The sequence below is a fragment of the Mangifera indica genome, chromosome 12 (assembly GCF_011075055.1).
Source record: "Mangifera indica cultivar Alphonso chromosome 12, CATAS_Mindica_2.1, whole genome shotgun sequence".
Taxonomy (NCBI): Eukaryota; Viridiplantae; Streptophyta; class Magnoliopsida; order Sapindales; family Anacardiaceae; genus Mangifera; species Mangifera indica.
The window spans coordinates 5,464,362-5,482,032 of record NC_058148.1 but is presented as its reverse complement, the minus strand read 5'-3'; the positions used below and the strand labels follow the sequence as shown (position 1 = coordinate 5,482,032).

The window sequence follows — 17,671 nt, the reverse complement described above, 5'->3', positions numbered from 1 at the left end:
CTACGCGTAACCTGATACATGAACAGGAAGTTCATTTAGAAAAATGATTTCTTCTCGAAAGTGGGAGTGTATCAAGGTACATATGACCCATAATGAGAAATAAAGGACTTTTGTCAACTATTCTAGCCACATAAAATTGGAGGATAAGTGCCCATGAGGTAGCTGAATTTTATGCTCATGCATACGTTGCAAAATCAATTTTCAAAAGTGAGTGGCTCAAGTCCTTATATAAAAAGGAGATCGTTTAATGCTCAAAGAATAAGAACAAGGAATTGAAATGAGAAGAGTGGCAAAAGTACTAGAAAAGGAGATGAAAACAAGATGAGTAGTTGCAATAGAAGCAACAAGAATTATATCGCCTGTGAATGAACAGAGATGAAAATGATAGTCTTGTTTAAAATCAAGTGATGAAACTTTGATTTTCTGGTACTATGATATTAACTAAGTATTATCCTACATGGATTATAGACTCTGAAGCCACCAACCAAGTAGTTCATGATAGAAGATTTTTAGTAGATTTCTATCGAATTCTGAATAAAGTGAATTGGATATATGTAGGCAACAACACAAAGGTTATAGTAAGAGGAATAGACACAAGCAAATAAGTTTTACAGATGATCGAATCCTATACCTACACGAAATCCAATATGCGCCAAATATTCAGTAAATCTTGGTCAAAGTACTTGTTCTTCTTAAACTAGGATATAATTTGGATTTCTCTAAGTGTTTTATTGAAATGTGATAGAATTGATTTCTATAGATTTGGTTTGTTGGTTGAATGGTTATATGGTGTTTGTCACCTTACATTTTTTATGATGTTAAGTTTTTCATTATTTGCTTCTCCTATGTGTATGGATATGAATGCAAATATATAACATGTTACATTTGGGCATGTAAGCCAAGGTGGGTTGAATAAATTGGCTTATGAAAGTTTATTAGGAACTTTCACATATATAAGATTGTCCATATGTAAGCATTGCTTAGTTAGAAAAACTTCTAAAAAAAAAAAAAATAACCATTTGACAAAACTATATGAGTTTGACTTCCTTTGCAATCTATATACTTAGGTATATATATTTTCCTATGAATGTAAAGTTTGAGAATGTATCTCATTTTTCATTACTAATGATGATAACAATGCTCGATTTGGTCTTGTTTACTTGATCTCTCATAAGTCAGAAGCAATAGATTGTTTTAGACACTATATAATTGAGGTTGAGAATCAATTAGACAAAATAGATAAGAGTTTTATAAACTCACCGTGATCTTGAGCATTTGTTCCAACAGTTCAAGGAACTGAGTAATGAAATAAATAGTATGGTAAATAGTAATTCCAAAACTTTGCAACAACCGGTGTAGCGAAGAAGAGTAATTGAACTCTATTGGAAATGGTTAAGTCAGTGAAAACGCAAGCAAAACGTCAAGTCACTTTGTGATGATATGATATTTATTGCTGCTTGAGAACTTAACCGATTACCTACTAATCCAGTTGTTTCCACTCCCTATGAGTTATGGTCAGATAGAAAATCTAAGTTAATTGATTGCAACCTTAGTGGTTAGCAATATCAATCCATAACTTTTCCCATAAGTTAGAGTAATTGGGACTGAGAAGAAATGAATGTATCTTTATCAGATACGCTGAGCACTCCAAAAGGTATGTGTTCATAAGGGAGGATTTCGTTAAAAGATTAATTGAACTTGTATTAGAGATACTACATTCATAGAGGATATTTTTCTTAAAATGGATGATGTTGATAATAGGTTTCATCTGAATGAGATGAGAAAAGAATGAGGATAGGTATATCTTAATGACCATTGGTTGAGTCCTAAGATATAAGACCTATACTTATTCTAGTTAGTGGGAGCAAATGCAATTGAGCTCCAGCCTATTTCGGATAGTGGGAGTAATGATCTTTAATTGTTTGTTTCATTCATCTCACCCTAGTGCGAGCATTGAGATTAAGCTTTAATCTATTTCGGATAGTGAGAGCATTAATTCTCAATTGCATTGGAGTGGACGTCCAAAAGTATTCAAGTGACGTTTTTTAAAGTGAAAACAAAGTTTTCATAACCACTCCCCAAGATGATAAAGAACCTGAAATAAATGTCTCATCTTTTGATAAGAAAAATTTGAAATGCATTGGAAGAAGAGATAGAATACTAAGAAAACAAACCAATTTTAAGTTTTGGGTGACTTATCGCCAGATCGAAAATTTATTGGGAATAAATGAGTTTCCTAAATTAGTCATAAGGCGAATGACTCAATAAATATATATATTTCGCTTAATAGTGAAAAACTATACCCAATGAGAAGGTATAGATTGTGTAGAAGGATTTTTTCGTCATTTATAATATTTACTTCAGTGTATTTGGTTCCAGCTATGATAACACATTTAAATTTAGAATTACACCAGATAAATGTCAAGACAATTTTCCTTAGTGGAAAACTTGACAAAGAAATCTGCAAGAAATAAGATATAAATCTTATTGTTATAGGTTTGAAGCGTAGAGTGTGCAAGCTTCAAAGACATTGAATGACCTAAAACTGTCATTGAGATTCTGGTACTTGAACTTTGAAATGATTAATCAAGACCATCATGTCTATGTGACAAAGTTTGATAACAAATTTGTAATTCTATCAATATGTGTGATGATGTATAAATAGCTAGAAATGATTTGAAGTAAGTGATAATCATCAAAGGATGGTTATCCATATCTTTGATTTACAGGATATGGGTAAACAGAATACATATTGTGAATTTACATTGAGAGAAATTGTTCAAAGAAACTTTTGACTCTGTCATAAGAGCGTAATATTCAAAAGGTTCTAGAACAATCCAATATGGTATATTGTGAACCCGTTGATATTCCTGTGACAAATGATGAATTATTGAGCCAAAAGAGATATGTCCCAAAACTTAAGATAGAAGCAGAGAAATGTCAAAGGTTACCTATTCAGATATCATCAGATGTATTATGTATGCTATAATGCGTACATGCCCAGATATTTATTTTGTTATTGGGCTGGTTAGTCGATATAAATAAATGTTAAAAAGAGCACTGAAAGGTTGTATGTAGAATTGTTGATATTTTTAAGGCTCTGTGGATGATTGATTATGTGATTAAGGATCAAACTTGCATTTGATTGGCCATTGAGATGCCAGTTGGGGAAGTGTTTTTAAACCAACGCAAATTAGATTACGGCTAAGTTTTCTTACTCCAAAAAAACCCATATCTTGGAGTGATAAGAAACAGAGATGCGTAACCGTATCCACATCGGAAGCCTAGTATATAGCCTATTCAGTAAATGTGCAAGAAATTGTTTGGTTAAAAAGATTCTTTGTGAATCTGAGTAAACAGGACAATATTGTTAGATCAATGGTTGTCTATTGAAATGAAAGATCTTAATTTTTTTTTATAAGATAACCAAACGTATTAACACTAGACACAACGTAATAAGAGACTCAATTTCCAAGAGGAAAATGAATGTACAATATAATTTTACGCATTGTATAGTCACTGATCCTTTGACTGAGATTCTTCCAAGAAAAGTATATCTTGCACATGTTAAATTTCTTGGATTGCGTAGACAATAATTGATGAGTGTTGAGCTTATATATTGTACTAATGACACAACGTCGAAAACCATGAATTTAAGTTCATTTATGTTTTTAAACTTATATCCCGAAATTCTTGGGTTTTCACTACATACACATCGTTTTTAGCTCAACAAGATTGTAATGTCACACAAGTTAGAGATTGGCTCACTCACACGAGCAATCGCCTTTGACACTGAGAAAACGAGCAAAGATGAGACATTATTCTTGAGAATTGTGATGCTGAGAGAGCATACCAATGGGAGACAAATTTCTCAAGAAAAGATTTATTGAAATAAAAATGTCGCCTTGATGATTGATCAAGATGAGGTCATAAATAGATATATTTGAAAATGACCGATTTGGATTCCCCACGTCTAAATAACTTATGAATGTCAGATGTGAGTTCTTAATATAAATAAATACCTGCAAGTGTGAAGATGATTAAGAACTCAGGTTAGGCGCTCGGGGTAGCGACTGAACTAAGATCTGTACAGTATTGTGAATGACATTTGAGAAAATACACACTGTAGCACATGATTCATACCATGTGTGTATAAGTAAGACGACCAGTTAAAGTAGTGGAAGGATGAATCCCTACTCCTTCACTGTGTGAGACTTTATGAGGATTAACTCATGATGGTACCCTTTGACTCTTTACTGTTGTTTGATATTTACTCTTAGTGTTGCTATCTTAGCTTGGAACCTATGGCCACGCATGATTCGGTCTATGGAACATGACTAGAAAAGCAGCTAAGTTTGAATTGAGAATTTCAAGTAGAAGAGGAAGACTTATATATATTACGTGTCCATTGGCTAGCCGATCATGTCACTCATATGGAGATTGGACTTGATCATGGATACATAGGAAAATAACACAATGAAAAATAAGGGATTAAAGGGAGCTGGTGTTATCGAGTAAGTCTGGGGTGCTGCGAGCCTAACGCTTTATTTTTGTTTTATTCGGGTTGAAGCAGCTATGTTATTCCTAACAGATGCATAGTGTTTAGCTCCCAAGTGCAGGTTGCTCACGAGGTCGCACGACACATTTGCAAGTATGAAACGTACTGCTATATGAGATTTTTGTGGTTAAGTATTTGGTTTGGGTCTTCCATCATGTGTGAGTGGGAGATATTGGATCCGGGTCCACCCATGACGGGCCAACCCGACCCAATTAGCGGTTATTGGCGGTTAGACTTTTATATAAAAAGTCTTAACTGCCTCCCAAAGCATAAGAACCAAAAAAGATGAGAATGTAATGAGAATGAGAGGTCATTTTACAGAGAACCTTTCTCTCCTGCCAAAACGAATACGCACAGTAAATGAGTCTCCCAAATGGAAATCAGTACGTGGGCAAATGGCGTCATGGAAACAGACTAACGTCAACACCTCGCGTAGAATTCGAAGACTCTTCATCGAACACACAAACGGGTACGCAAATTTTATTTACAGATTTCACAGAATTCGGATCCTGGCATGTTTAATTGTTTCTAACAGTACTTTATATACTAAATTTTATGTTATGTATACTTTTCATAATTAACAAAATATATAAATTATTAAACATTAATTTAATAAGTAATAAAACTTATTTTTATTGTTGAAAATAAAACTTTTAACCGGAAACAGTCTAAACCGGACACACATATGTGCATATTTTTGTGTTGTGAATATTTTGATAATTTTTCACTCCTGTCAAGTTTGCAGTCTCCAAAACATCGAGCCAAAATATTGTTATTTCTTCCTTTATCCACAGTCACTTCAGGACTTCTTTTGTTGACTTGGAATTTCATTTTTGTGCAACTAGGCTGAGAAACAAATTAAGATGTACAACAAGCAAGGGTTTTCTGGTCTCCCTATCTGCATGGCCAAAACTCAGTATTCATTTTCGCACAATGCTTTTGAGAAGGGAGCCCCAAGTGGATTTGTCTTACCAATACGGGATGTAAGAGCTAGCATTGGGGCTAGGTTCATTTATCCTCTAGTCGAGACAATGAGTACAACGCCAGGTCTCCCCACAAGGCCATGCTTTTATGATATTGATATTGACACTACAACTGGAAAGGTTGTTGGTCTCTCTTAAGGGTGCGTGAAAATTTCCCAGATTTTACTTTCCTCAAAAATGTTCATAAACCAGAAACTTTGAAAGGGAAACAGCCTAAACCGGGTTGGACCGCAGTTCAGGTGCCAACCGGCGGTTCGACCACGGTCCAACCCGATTTATAAACTAAAACGGTTTTGTTTTCTACCTTATTCGTCTACAGTACCGGTTCACGGTCCAACCGGTTAGACCAGTCGGTCCGGTCCGGTTTTTCAATCCTTGGTTAAAATAATAAAATTATGTGTATATAAATAATATTTTTATAAATAATTAAATAATTTTAAATAAAGATAAAATAATATTAAATTATATTATAATATATTATTTATATATTCAATTATGTATTTAAAAGAAATATAAACAAATAATATTATTCTATTTAAAAAAGAGTTAGTTCTTTTGTCAATTTGACCAACCTTCTATTGTTCATTTTTTAGTATACAAATCATATATATATATAAAATATATCATTATGTGATTAAGTATTATTTTATTTTTAATTTACAATCATTCAATCATTTGACGATACGAATCAAATATGTATTATTTATATACATAAAATGAATACACATAATTTTATTGTCTTCCATCAATTATGGCAAATGAAATAGACGAAGTTCATTAGTGATCTCAACTACTATCCTTCAATGTCCCAGCTACCATCTCTGATTTGCAGCATGCTTCAGTATAATTGGTGGTGCTGAGATTAAGACTTACCCGTATATATATTTAATAGGTTCTAATAAATATAGAAATAATACTTCCTATGTTAATTCTATGTAAGCAATTTTAACACCAGGCTTGGTTGGCTTCTTGCATGTCTAAATATAATTTCGCTTAGCGTAACTTAATTGCAATTATTTTTATATCAATAAGCAAGTTTTGGCTGTGACGGGAAGTTTGAATGCTAAAAGAGAAGACAGACGAGATCATAAGTTCAAAACTTATGGCAGAAATATCAGCCTCTGCAAGTAGAATTCACTTTTTTCCTCATAAGTTTCTTTCAGGTTTGCTCTCTCTTTCTCATAAAGAAATCAACACATTGGTTTCATGTAACAACACTTCTTCATCTTTTAGTGGAAACACTTTGTTTCTAGTACTTGAAAGCAACATATATATGTATATAGTTTGTTTGTCTATTTTCACTAATATGATTCTAGAGTAAAAGAAACTTGTATGGTATGGTAACTCTAATTTTTTATGAAGACAAATCTTTCAACATGCTTTGTACATTTTGTATGTGCTCTTGTTCTTTACTTCTTGAGTTATCATCATTAGAAGTTAACAGTAGAACCACTGACTACAGTTCTAGCTAGTTTGAATGAGCTTTTATTTCATCAAAAGCCATCTCTGCTCCAAGAGTCTTAATTTTTTTTCCTCTAAATTCTTTTCTTAGAAATGATTCGGGGTATTCTAGTTGTGTTGTTGATTGGAACTCTGGCGTGGGCATACCAGACTACCATTCCTCCACCTCCAAGAATCTGTGGCTCTCCCAGTGGCCCTGCCATTACAGGACCTAGACTAAAGTTGAAGGATGGAAGGCATTTGGCTTACAAAGAGTATGGTTTGCCAAAACACTTGGCCAAACATAAGATTATATTTTTCCATGGTTTTAGCTCTTGCAGACATGATGTAGTCATCGCAGAGAACCTCTCAAAAGTACTCAACTCCTTTATCTCAATTATAATCATGATTCTGAAATTTTCATTTGTTCAAATCCAGAATGTGTGAGCTAACTTTGCTGGCGTTCAGGAAACTGTTGACGAACTCGGGATATACATTGTGTCGTTCAACAGAGCAGGGTACGGCGAGAGTGATCCAAATACAAAGAGAACAATAAAGAGTTTGGCTATGGATACAGAAGAGTTTGCTGATCAGTTAGGACTTGGAACCAAGTTTTATGTTGTTGGTCATTCGATGGGAGGTCAGACTGCTTGGAGTTGCCTCAAGTACATCCCTCATAGGTAAAAGTAACACATTTCAGATTTCCCAGATTTAATTTTTTATAAAAATGAAACTCTACCAATCAAATGGTAAGGATGGTAAGCGTATTTGAAACATTGGACAATCATATCGTAGAGTAGATATCTGATATTCAAGCCTGCATTTGTATTTGAATCTGAATTTCTTAGAATTTGGTGCTGACCTTTCTAGTTGGAATTTTTTGGGTGCTTACAGGCTAGCCGGAGCAGCACTTATTGCTCCAGTTATCAACTACTGGTGGTCTGGATTTCCCAGAAACTTATCAGCTGAAGCTTACTATCTACAGTTACCGCAGGATTTCGCACACTATGCTCCATGGCTTATCTACTGGTGGAACACTCAGAAATTATTTCCTGCATCTGCTGTTGTAGCAAGGAATCCTCAAATTTTTTCTACTCAAGATAAGCAACTTATCTCTAAGCTTTCGGGGAAACAGACTTACAAGGTGCTTTTTAATTTACCTTCTATTCATTCATAAAGCTCGTTTTACTTGAGAGTTTGTGTTTCCTCCTTCTTGCAGTCACAGGTACTTCAGCAAGGAGCATTTGAATCCAACCATCGTGACATGATAATAGGATTCGGGAACTGGGAATTCAGTCCAATGGATCTCCAGAACCCTTTTCCCGAGGGTCATGGCTCTGTTCATCTGTGGCATGGTGATGATGATAGGCTTGTGCCAGTAATCCTGCAACGCTACATTGCCAAAAGACTTCCATGGATTCACTACCACGAGTTACCAGGTGCTGGACACCTATTTCCATTTCTAGATGGGATGAGTGAATCTATCTTAAAGGCTCTTTTGCTTACTAACAAAGTAACCTCGACATAGCAAGCAAGGTCACTTAGTTCATCAATGTTATTAACTTACGCAACTATTCAGGAGTAGTAAGTCCACAGCAATTCAGCACTTGATTCTTGCTTTCTAGGCAAAATGCAAGCTGCGAGCTCAATATTTGGTTTCTATATAAATTATTCCCCTTGAGCTATAATTTGTGAGAGTGAACTACTGTTTTTATAAGTGATTACTAATCAGTGCAGTATTTATAACCTAAGAGCAATGTTATATGCACGTTTTTAAATGTCATCATGTGATTAGGTGTTATTTTATTTTTAATTTAAAATCACTTATACATATGATGACATATCATCTATAAATTTAATTGTGTATTTAAAAGTGTGTGCACATATATTTCTAACAAAACAGCCCTCCATTAAGAAAGAAAGTAACACTGGGCAACAGAGAATTTTGCATTCAATGATCATGGCAATGAATAACAAATTTAGTAGGGTATGAAGTTGCAGAGAGTCAATATTATGGAGTACTTACAGTCAGAATCTCGGTGGGCACAAAAATCATGAGACATTTAAATTACCAGGGTATTTTATTATCACCCATTCAATCAGCCCGCAATTGCTTGATCTTTGCTTATTGTCAATATTCCACCATTTGAGAAAAGATTACTGAGAATCGTAATTTGCCTTCAATCCTTCACCCATTGAGTTTCAGCTTGGGATACATCAGCAATCAATAAGTCACCAGCAGCTTTGGATTGACTTAAAATCCACCTTAGACATGATAAATGATTTATTTGAATTGAATTATAAATGTCTCAATACTTGTTGGGATTAGTTGAAATTTATCAACTAACAACAAATATATGCATATAACCTTTATAAACAGATGTTTACATGCACAAAAGAATGGGCAGGTGGATAAAATAGCAAATAAACTGATCAGATAACTCTAGCAGATTTAACCCTTTTTAAAGTTAAAATTTACTTGCAATTCCATGGAAAATGAAAATGCTCTCTGAAGAATGTTGCTCATATCAAGTATTCTGGTCTTTAATTACCCAAAAAAAAGTATTCTGGTCTTTGTTCCCATTGCTCAGGCTATCTTGACGTTGTTGGATGAGATGTCTTCCCGAGGCCAGGAGTTAACAAGAAAAGAGTCCATGATGATCTACATTAGTTTCAAAGGTCAGAAACGGTGCAGTTCACATAATGGAAGGATAAGAAAAAGAACAAAGTAACCTGTATTAAATGCGCAGCAACACAGGGAAGAACCAGTAAACCAGATTTTCCAAATGCACCACCAAGCTGCTCCACAACAGCCACCATCACAGGCAGAGTTTTCTGTAAAAGAACGCAGGCAATATAAAGAAATGTCTCTTCAGAACAGAGAAGCATCAGATTAATTAGACTGCAGGAAGAAAGACAATTCAGAAAATTATGTTTCCACTTTTCTGCTCACTTCTAGTGTTTATACAAAGTACCAGAATAATGTTACACATGATGAATTCTTATGTCAAACTTTTTTATACAAAGTGATTTGTCATTAATTCATGGTAACATTTTAAGTGCATGATTATAAATAATGCCACATTACTTGGAACGAAAAAGTTTTACATAATAATTTTTATACAAATTTGACTATTTGTAATATCTTTGGTCTAATAGTCTGATCCACTGTTAAGATATTGTCCACTTTGAACATAGAGTCCATCATAGTTTTGTTTTTGGATTTTGCAACTCAAAACGCATTTTGACAACTTAAAGAGTTCACAAATTATTTAACTAGCTTTATCTTATTATCCTTAAGCGATATGGAATACACATACAAACTCAACATTCCCAACATTGTTTAAGAGGACAAGCGGAGTGGTTCTAATATTATTTTTAACATTCTTGGTTTAAGAGTCTAACTCATTATCAAAATATTGTCTACTTTGAACATAGTCCATTATAGTTTTAATTTTGAGTTTTACAAACCAAAATGTATCTTGATAGCTTAATAAATTTATAGACTATTTAACTAGTTTCTCTTAGCATTCCCAAATGACGTAAAATGTACATACAAATCTCGCATCTCTCTCGTGTTTTGTCAATGTAAGATTTGTCTAAAGATATCACAGTATTATGATTGTATTGAAAAGGATTAAGATTCCATTCACCTGGCTTGCAACAAGTACAAATGCACTGACATTCTCTTTCTTGGCAAATGCTGACTGACTACCACCAGAGACAGCAGAGAGGCTCCTTACAGCAATAGCATTGAAAGCTAATAGGATGAGATGAAGAAGTCTGCAGTACAAGGAAATTTCTTTCTTAGTTGATGTTAATCCTTTGAAGTTCAAGAAAGATATCTGTACATCCAGATTGTGAGTGACTGGCTGTAATATCCCTACCCCTCCCGAGAGAAAGAAAAAGAAAAAAAAAATCTGATATGAAAATGTTAGGATGCAACCAGATTGAGGTTTTACCAGACCACTCAACCATGGATTGATAAACGTTCAATATGAAATATCAAATCCTGAGGGGAGAAGATATCACATGATCAAGTACAACTAGAACATAATACCTACATCAATTCTACACCTGAACTACCTATAATCTGGTTAATATTAACAAAATCATCAATCAAACCCAATAACAACAAAATAATGATGGTTGTTACACTGTTTAGTCCTTAAAAGGGAGTGCAGAAAATTTTTTTCATTTTCATGGTAGCTTGACATCAACCATTGAACTGAAATATATAGAAACAAAATATTTGTAAATATCAAACAAACATACAAATGCACCAAGGAGTACAAAGGCATTAACACTGGAGAACATACATTCCCATTCCAATAGCCAGCAAAAAAACTTTAGGCTTAACCATTAACAGCAATGACCTTGACCTGCTTACTTGTATCCAAGGCACCTGAAAAGACCACCATGGTTTTAGAGCTTAATGAGATTTCCAACCAAACAGCAAAAACATCTATCGTCTTTATGACATAAGATCCACATTTGCTTCTTCAGAACTGGTCCTGAAGATTAGATGCTATTTCCAAGAAATATCGAAATTTTGAGCATTAAGAGGATTTGCATATTCAATTGGACAGTGACAAAGAACAACAATACTAATGAATGCATGAGAGTCTAAAAAATATAAAGAAACCCACTTTCTTCAAGTCGCGCATGTGCAAGCAAACAATATTTTCAGTGTTCTCAAGTGGACAGTAACAGAGAAAGTTTTGTTGGAACAATAACGCACAGGCTAAGCTTAGTAACCATAATAATGCAGACCAAATACTCTTATAAAACCATTTAGATCATGCAAAAAATAAAGATCTGAACATTACAAAAAAGAATTGTAAAACCAAAACTGTCTGATAAACACAAAAACTAGAATGAGAAACAGTGCCATCATATCATTATTATGGTAAAATTTGAAATTGTAGTAGTAAATTTTATGAAATTATGAGTACTTTAAAAATAATGAATTGAAATCAAGGTAAAAGCCTAACCAAACTCAGGAAGATTGCACTGATTTGGGAGAAGAGTTTACGATTATGATCAACAAATTTTGCCAACCCTGCAATGAAAATATACTAATTGGGAGGAATGCTTGAAAAGAGTTATTGTATGTGAAAATAGATCATGTGTTTTGAGAATTCCAAATATTAGACTGCTCTTCAAAGTTATGAAATTATTTCCATGCTATGCATGTCTTTGTTTGTGAAACTAAAATATGATTTTTTTTTTTTTTTTAAAAACCTCATGTTATGTTGCTAATTTTAAAAAAACAAGTTCCTTCGGAAAAGTTTTTACAACAGAAATTTCCTTCTTTCTTTTTTACCATTTTAATTCGTATTATCGTTGAGAAATTGCCAACAACCCTTGCTTATTTTGCTGTGACATCTTACATATTAGTTACTTAAAGAAAATTAATGCTTAATGTGTATTTGTCTAATCACATCCGATGCATCAAAAAATATTTTTGAAAAAAAAGGTAAGAGAGACAGGGAGAGGCAACAAATTCTAAGACAGAAATAATAGAGAGACACTCACCTTTGAAGGATTCTCGTAAGATCTGTAGATAAAGGCATGAATTACTATTTAAAACAACAAAACCTTATGAAGTCAAATGTACACAGTGATGTATTTCTATTATTCCATAGGACCAGTAATACAAGCAAGAAGTATCACAAAATGCATACAAACCACTTCATATGCTGCTAGCCACCACAGCAAAGAGAACATATTATATGGTCAATGGAAACAGAGGGAAGAAAATGAATTGCAACAACTAACAAATTTCTGCAATCTTTCAATCTAGAAATAATAGGGTCCACTGATCAAACTGATTCCTCTTTGTTTTTTGAGTATAGAGTGAGAGGAAAAGCATTATGAAGTTCATCACCTACTATCCCTTCTCTCCTAGGCTCTTTTCCACTGCATACTAAAAAATAGAATATCTGATGAATCCTATCACTGCATGCTTTCATTTTAGGAATTCTCTAGTTAACTCTATCATCAGTCAATACCCAAGGAAATTCTCTTAGTCTTTGGTTCACAGGGAGATGCTATATGATAACTGTTTCTGGGGAGGAAAAAAAGGAGGCAATAGATTTTGAACAAACTGAAGTGAAATGTTCAAAACCTAAATCTTCCTAAATTGTCTAGGCATTGTCAGGCACCTTCCTGGCGATCTCAATATTTCCTAGAGTGATCATAAGCTGGCAACAAATTTATCTAGACAACCCCAAGATGTTCACATACCATTTCTTGATGCAGATGCAAAAAAAGTTAACTTCTGAACAAACAGTGTCAAAGTTCATCTCTAGTTGGTAATTATTAACAATAATTTAGATTTGACCAAGGCAGAAGGACTAGACTTTCTTCAGTTTGCTAATAATCTACTATGAAAATCTTTGATACACATTCAGAACCCATTCACCCACCCCCAGCGCATTGACCCCACCCCAAAAAAATTATTATTATAATATAACAGTAATAAATATAAATAAATAACCCCTGTCCTGTTATATTAACATCAGAGTTTCTTCTTTCAAGCTCTGATAAGGCCAATGAAGATATCACCTTCCCCAAAATTAGAGGAATTAAAAGAGTGAGCACAAGACTTCTGAACAGTTGCTCAGTTGGAACAGAAACACCAACTCCAGAAGCTATGAATCGTGAGATAGAAAATGGAACCTGAGGCCAAAAATATAAAACAGGTGTTACCAAAAAAAACTGAAGCAAATGCATTCTATGCAGCAAGGTAACCAATGCATAAGATAAATGGGACATGTATGCATAAGAGTAAGGCAGAAAAAAGACAGCAAAAAAGTGCATAGACCAATCCAATTCTGCTAAATAATTAAACTTGATAAGGTAAGTTACAATTTTATTATTTCAATTAAAATGTAAATACAATGTGCAAGAAGACACATGTCCAAGAAATACAGGGAAGAGAATGCCTTATGTAAGATCAGCAGCTACTTAATGATCAGAAAAACCATTCATCCATACCAATAAAAGAATAACTTTTGCAGTCAGAAATATCTAAAGGCCATTCTGTTGCAAGTATACACTTGATTGCACTCCAGATCTTGTACATGTGAAAAACATATACATATACCAACAACAAAAAAGAAATGTTCAACTGAGGCATGTCAGAATTCCAATAGTTCACAAAAAAAAATGTCACTCTTGCATGAGTTGCTTACAATCAAAATTCCAAGCAGATTTGATATTACTGTCATTGCGAGAGCAAGTGCAGAATTTCCACCAGCAAGCTGCATTGAGAAATTCAAATCACTATTAACTCAAATGTATAAGATGCATGATATTGCAACTATGACAAACAAAGACTGGCATACACTAGTAAGAGCCACTCCACTTGATAATGTTGTTGGCATACAGTTAAATATGGCCAGTCCTGTAACCAAAATATACAGTAATGAGATTCTTATTTAAGATCAAAATATAATAATTATAATGAAGTAAGTTCAATTATCAAACCTGTAACAAATTCTTGAGGCTGGAGATGAACTTGCAATATTAGCTTTGAGAAGCATGGCGTAAATAATAGAATTGAGCACTGCATTGATAAGGGAGAAGCAGCTTGTAAGTCAGCATAAGAGTTACCCGTGCAACTGAGTTGCATGAATTGTTTTATGATCAAGATTGTCAAAGAAGGAAAAAAAGGAAGCAACACAAACTAAGTAACTAACATCACAATTTTCTGTTCTCAGCTTTCATGGTCTTCAACAGGACATTTTGTCCTTCCTTGTATCTGTCTTCCTCTTTAATAATGCTATAACTTATTCCCATTATATTCAATGCAAAAAAGAAAATGGAAATTGAGGAATTTCTTTGTCATAAAATTTTCTTAAAGCTGCAACATCTTTAACAAGAGTAAGTTGCTATTGAGATTAGCTTTACAAGACATCCAATCTAAAGCTTCCTCTACCACTTCTCTCCCTAGTTATGCATTTATCTATTCATTTTGACAGTTCTGTTATGTAATCCATGCTCGAATCTGGTATGAAAAATGCAGATTCAGTTTATCATCTAGCTAAAACCCAAACTTGAATGAAAACATGAAAAAATGAAATTGAAATGAAAAGAAATTAAGAAACCAAAACACCATAGCGAATGAACCTACAAAATGCATGATGGCTTATAAGATTGAAGGTCATACTAGCCCAAAGATTCCAACAGGCCATGCTTCAGCAGCAGCACCAATTTCTTGACTACGCAATGTCAAACCTATGTTAGAAAGCAAAACAACAGGTAAGATGCAACTCACGAAGTCAAATAAACTAATATGTTAATGGCGAGCTTGGAAGCACTTTTGACAACATTAGAAGTATTTCAAAATATTCAAAAACCTTCTCGTCAAATTCTTAAGACTTGATAATATACCATTTGATATTAGAACTTCATAAGCCCTTGATGCGTACTTTTAGATAAGGAAAGCATTTGAAATTATTTTTCAAGAAATCATATTATTTTACTAATTTCGTAGAAGGCCTTTTTAACCCAAAAATGCTTTGTATAAATCACCCACAAAATTTTGAAACAATTGAGAAATGGGAAATCTTTACCTGAGATAATGAATATGACAAAAGGGCTAACTTTAGATACATGATATTTATCAGCAAGACAGCCAAGACTAGGGTTTGCAAATCCTAATGTCACTCCACCAACAAGAGCTGCACATAACATAAATATCCTTAAATAACCAAATTCATATTGCTCTATCAGAAAGTGCTTTCTATAAAAGAAATAGACTTATATGGATTTTGCAGAGCACCTTAACACAATTGAAAGCTAAAAGCACATTTGAGTCAATTTTCTAGTATTTGGTTGAAATGGAAGACACAGAGGTGGTTATAGCAGAAGGACAGGCTAAGTAAATTTCTTTTTAAATAGGAGAAAGAACACAAGAAATACCATTAGAAAAATAAATATATAAATAACAATTCACATGTGTTTCTCCAGAAAGCGCTTCCTACAGAAGCAATTTTTAAGTACATTTTACAGCGTTCGGTTAAATTACCTAAAGGAAGAAAATTATTGGCGACGAACTTCGACAAAGGTTTTGTCCAATTAAAGATATTGGAAGAACCGGAAACCTGATCGGAAGGATGAGAAGCTCTTATGGATCTTGAAATTGAATGGCCGTGATTGAAGGATGTGGAACGGCTAAGAACAGAACGATTTGAAGGGAAATGCAGGCTCCGGTGATGAAATGACGGCGTTTTAGTAGGTTGAGGAGCGAGAATTAGGGTTTGTAGTGTTCCCGCCATTGAACAGTTGACGTCGACTGAACACGATAACAGTCGACAATGGTTCTTGGCTCTAATTTTAGGACCTTTAAAAAAAAAAAAAAACAAGGCCAAAAATGACGGTACGAAGGGTCGATCACGATTACATCATACACTGTCACGTCAGTACACTATGTACTTTACCGTACATAAATAATATATAATGATTAATAATTTTTATATTTTTAATTTAAAATTTTCTGAATATTCAAATTATATTTTAAAAATATTTTTGTATAATTTTATTATTTATATAATATACCATAATTAGAATAAATTATTTTAAATAACCGTTGTGATCAATAAAATACAAAATAATCAAAGTATCTCTTTATAAATGGAAACTTTTGTTATTCATCAGCCGATTTTAAAAATTTCATGTAAGCTTTTGATAAAAATCTAAAAAAAACATTATTTGTGTTCATCCTTCAAACTTTAGAATGCAATATTCAAGGTTATGGTTTGTTTTTCTCACCGTTGGAGTTCATTGTAGATGTTACTTGTTGCCATCCTCATCAAGTTTCTACCTCTCGTTTTTAAAGAGATTTCAACAAAAAATATAAGAAAAAAACTAAAATTTTACAATTTTGTGTAACAATATTACTTGTTAATATGACTATATAAAAAAATGATGTGTTAATTTTGATTATTCTGATTTATATTTGAGGGTTGATGTTTTAGGGTTTCTCGGTTAATTTTATCATTATTGGGGTTGTTTAGTTGATTAAGATTTAAAATTTGTTTCTAATTAATTAAGTTTAGAGTATGATTTGAGTATATTAAAAGAGATTAAAGTTAATTCAATCAAATTATTTGCTAGAAAAGCAAATTTAATGTTGATGCTAAACTTCATGATAATTTAAGGACCAACATCAAACTTAAAACGAGGACGTTTATGTTAAAAACAAAAGCTAAGGGGTTTTATGGTCATTTACTATGTAAAGATTGGTTGACTTGACTCATGCCCAATATAATATTGAGTTACAATACTGCTCATAATAGTTGTGGAAGCAATTACCTTAGTATAAAATACTGCAAAACTACCGCATAACCAACAACAGAGCATTATGATGAAAACGCAACCAAAAACTCCTGCTTCTCCTTTACTCTTTGTTTTTATAGAAGAAATTAAACACAAAAAATCTAGTACATCAAGAAGCAAATTTTGTTGTGGAAACACCTCGAATAGTCACCAATTCAACTTCATCATCAATCTACTCATATTTTATTTCAGGTACACCAATTCAATCTTGTATGAAAGATATTCCAACATTAATATCAGAGTTTGTGTTTATGTGGAATTTATGTTGATGATTAAATTGAAACAATACCTATTAATTCTAGAAATTTAATTTGTGTTGATGATTAATTTTTGGCTCAATTTT

The 17,671-nt window shown here is 33.3% G+C and overlaps 3 protein-coding genes across 4 annotated transcripts; 2 read left to right on the top strand and 1 right to left on the bottom strand.

The window, feature by feature from the left end:
- Positions 1-5,383: 5,383 nt before the first annotated feature.
- LOC123230307 (formate--tetrahydrofolate ligase-like) lies at positions 5,384-5,728 on the top strand. Its single transcript, XM_044656475.1, has one exon. The coding sequence runs from the start codon at positions 5,422-5,424 to the stop codon at positions 5,677-5,679; it is 258 nt and encodes an 85-aa protein (XP_044512410.1). The 5' UTR covers positions 5,384-5,421; the 3' UTR covers positions 5,680-5,728.
- Positions 5,729-6,453: 725 nt separating this feature from the next.
- On the top strand, positions 6,454-8,730 carry LOC123193559. Its single transcript, XM_044606593.1, has 5 exons — positions 6,454-6,704; positions 7,094-7,356; positions 7,450-7,661; positions 7,876-8,125; positions 8,201-8,730. Exons 1-5 carry the CDS (start codon positions 6,602-6,604, stop codon positions 8,507-8,509), a joined length of 1,137 nt encoding a protein of 378 aa, XP_044462528.1. The 5' UTR covers positions 6,454-6,601; the 3' UTR covers positions 8,510-8,730.
- Positions 8,731-8,904: 174 nt separating this feature from the next.
- Positions 8,905-16,356, bottom strand: LOC123193390 (probable sodium/metabolite cotransporter BASS4, chloroplastic). Of its 2 annotated transcripts, XM_044606357.1 has the most exons (14): positions 16,019-16,356; positions 15,564-15,671; positions 15,158-15,225; positions 14,476-14,554; positions 14,334-14,392; positions 14,181-14,249; positions 13,552-13,665; positions 12,520-12,541; positions 11,976-12,043; positions 11,301-11,386; positions 10,635-10,764; positions 9,715-9,816; positions 9,534-9,643; positions 8,905-9,246 (listed from the first exon to the last, which is right to left on the bottom strand). In XM_044606357.1, the coding sequence occupies exons 1-13, from the start codon at positions 16,266-16,268 to the stop codon at positions 9,569-9,571; spliced, it is 1,230 nt and encodes a 409-aa protein (XP_044462292.1). In that variant the 5' UTR covers positions 16,269-16,356; the 3' UTR covers positions 8,905-9,246; positions 9,534-9,568. The 2 variants fall into 2 exon arrangements, with proteins under 2 accessions (XP_044462292.1, XP_044462291.1); XM_044606356.1 differs by lacking the exon at positions 8,905-9,246 and having other exon boundaries at positions 9,248-9,643; positions 16,019-16,355.
- Positions 16,357-17,671: the final 1,315 nt, after the last annotated feature.

Bases quoted from the DNA above. Each gene is read 5' to 3' on its own strand.
- LOC123230307 (XM_044656475.1), top strand. From the start codon at position 5,422: ATGTACAACAAGCAAGGGTTTTCTGGTCTCCCTATCTGCATGGCCAAA.
- LOC123193559 (XM_044606593.1), top strand. From the start codon at position 6,602: ATGCTAAAAGAGAAGACAGACGAGATCATAAGTTCAAAACTTATGGCA. The intron at 6,705-7,093 runs GTTTGCTCTCTC...TTCTTTTCTTAG, and splicing joins TCCTCATAAGTTTCTTTCAG to AAATGATTCGGGGTATTCTA. The intron at 8,126-8,200 runs GTGCTTTTTAAT...TCCTTCTTGCAG, and splicing joins CGGGGAAACAGACTTACAAG to TCACAGGTACTTCAGCAAGG.
- LOC123193390 (XM_044606357.1), bottom strand. From the start codon at position 16,268: ATGGCGGGAACACTACAAACCCTAATTCTCGCTCCTCAACCTACTAAA. The intron at 15,672-16,018 runs GTAATTTAACCG...TGTTATGTGCAG, and splicing joins CAATAATTTTCTTCCTTTAG to CTCTTGTTGGTGGAGTGACA. The intron at 15,226-15,563 runs GTAAAGATTTCC...TTTCTAACATAG, and splicing joins TGTCATATTCATTATCTCAG to GTTTGACATTGCGTAGTCAA.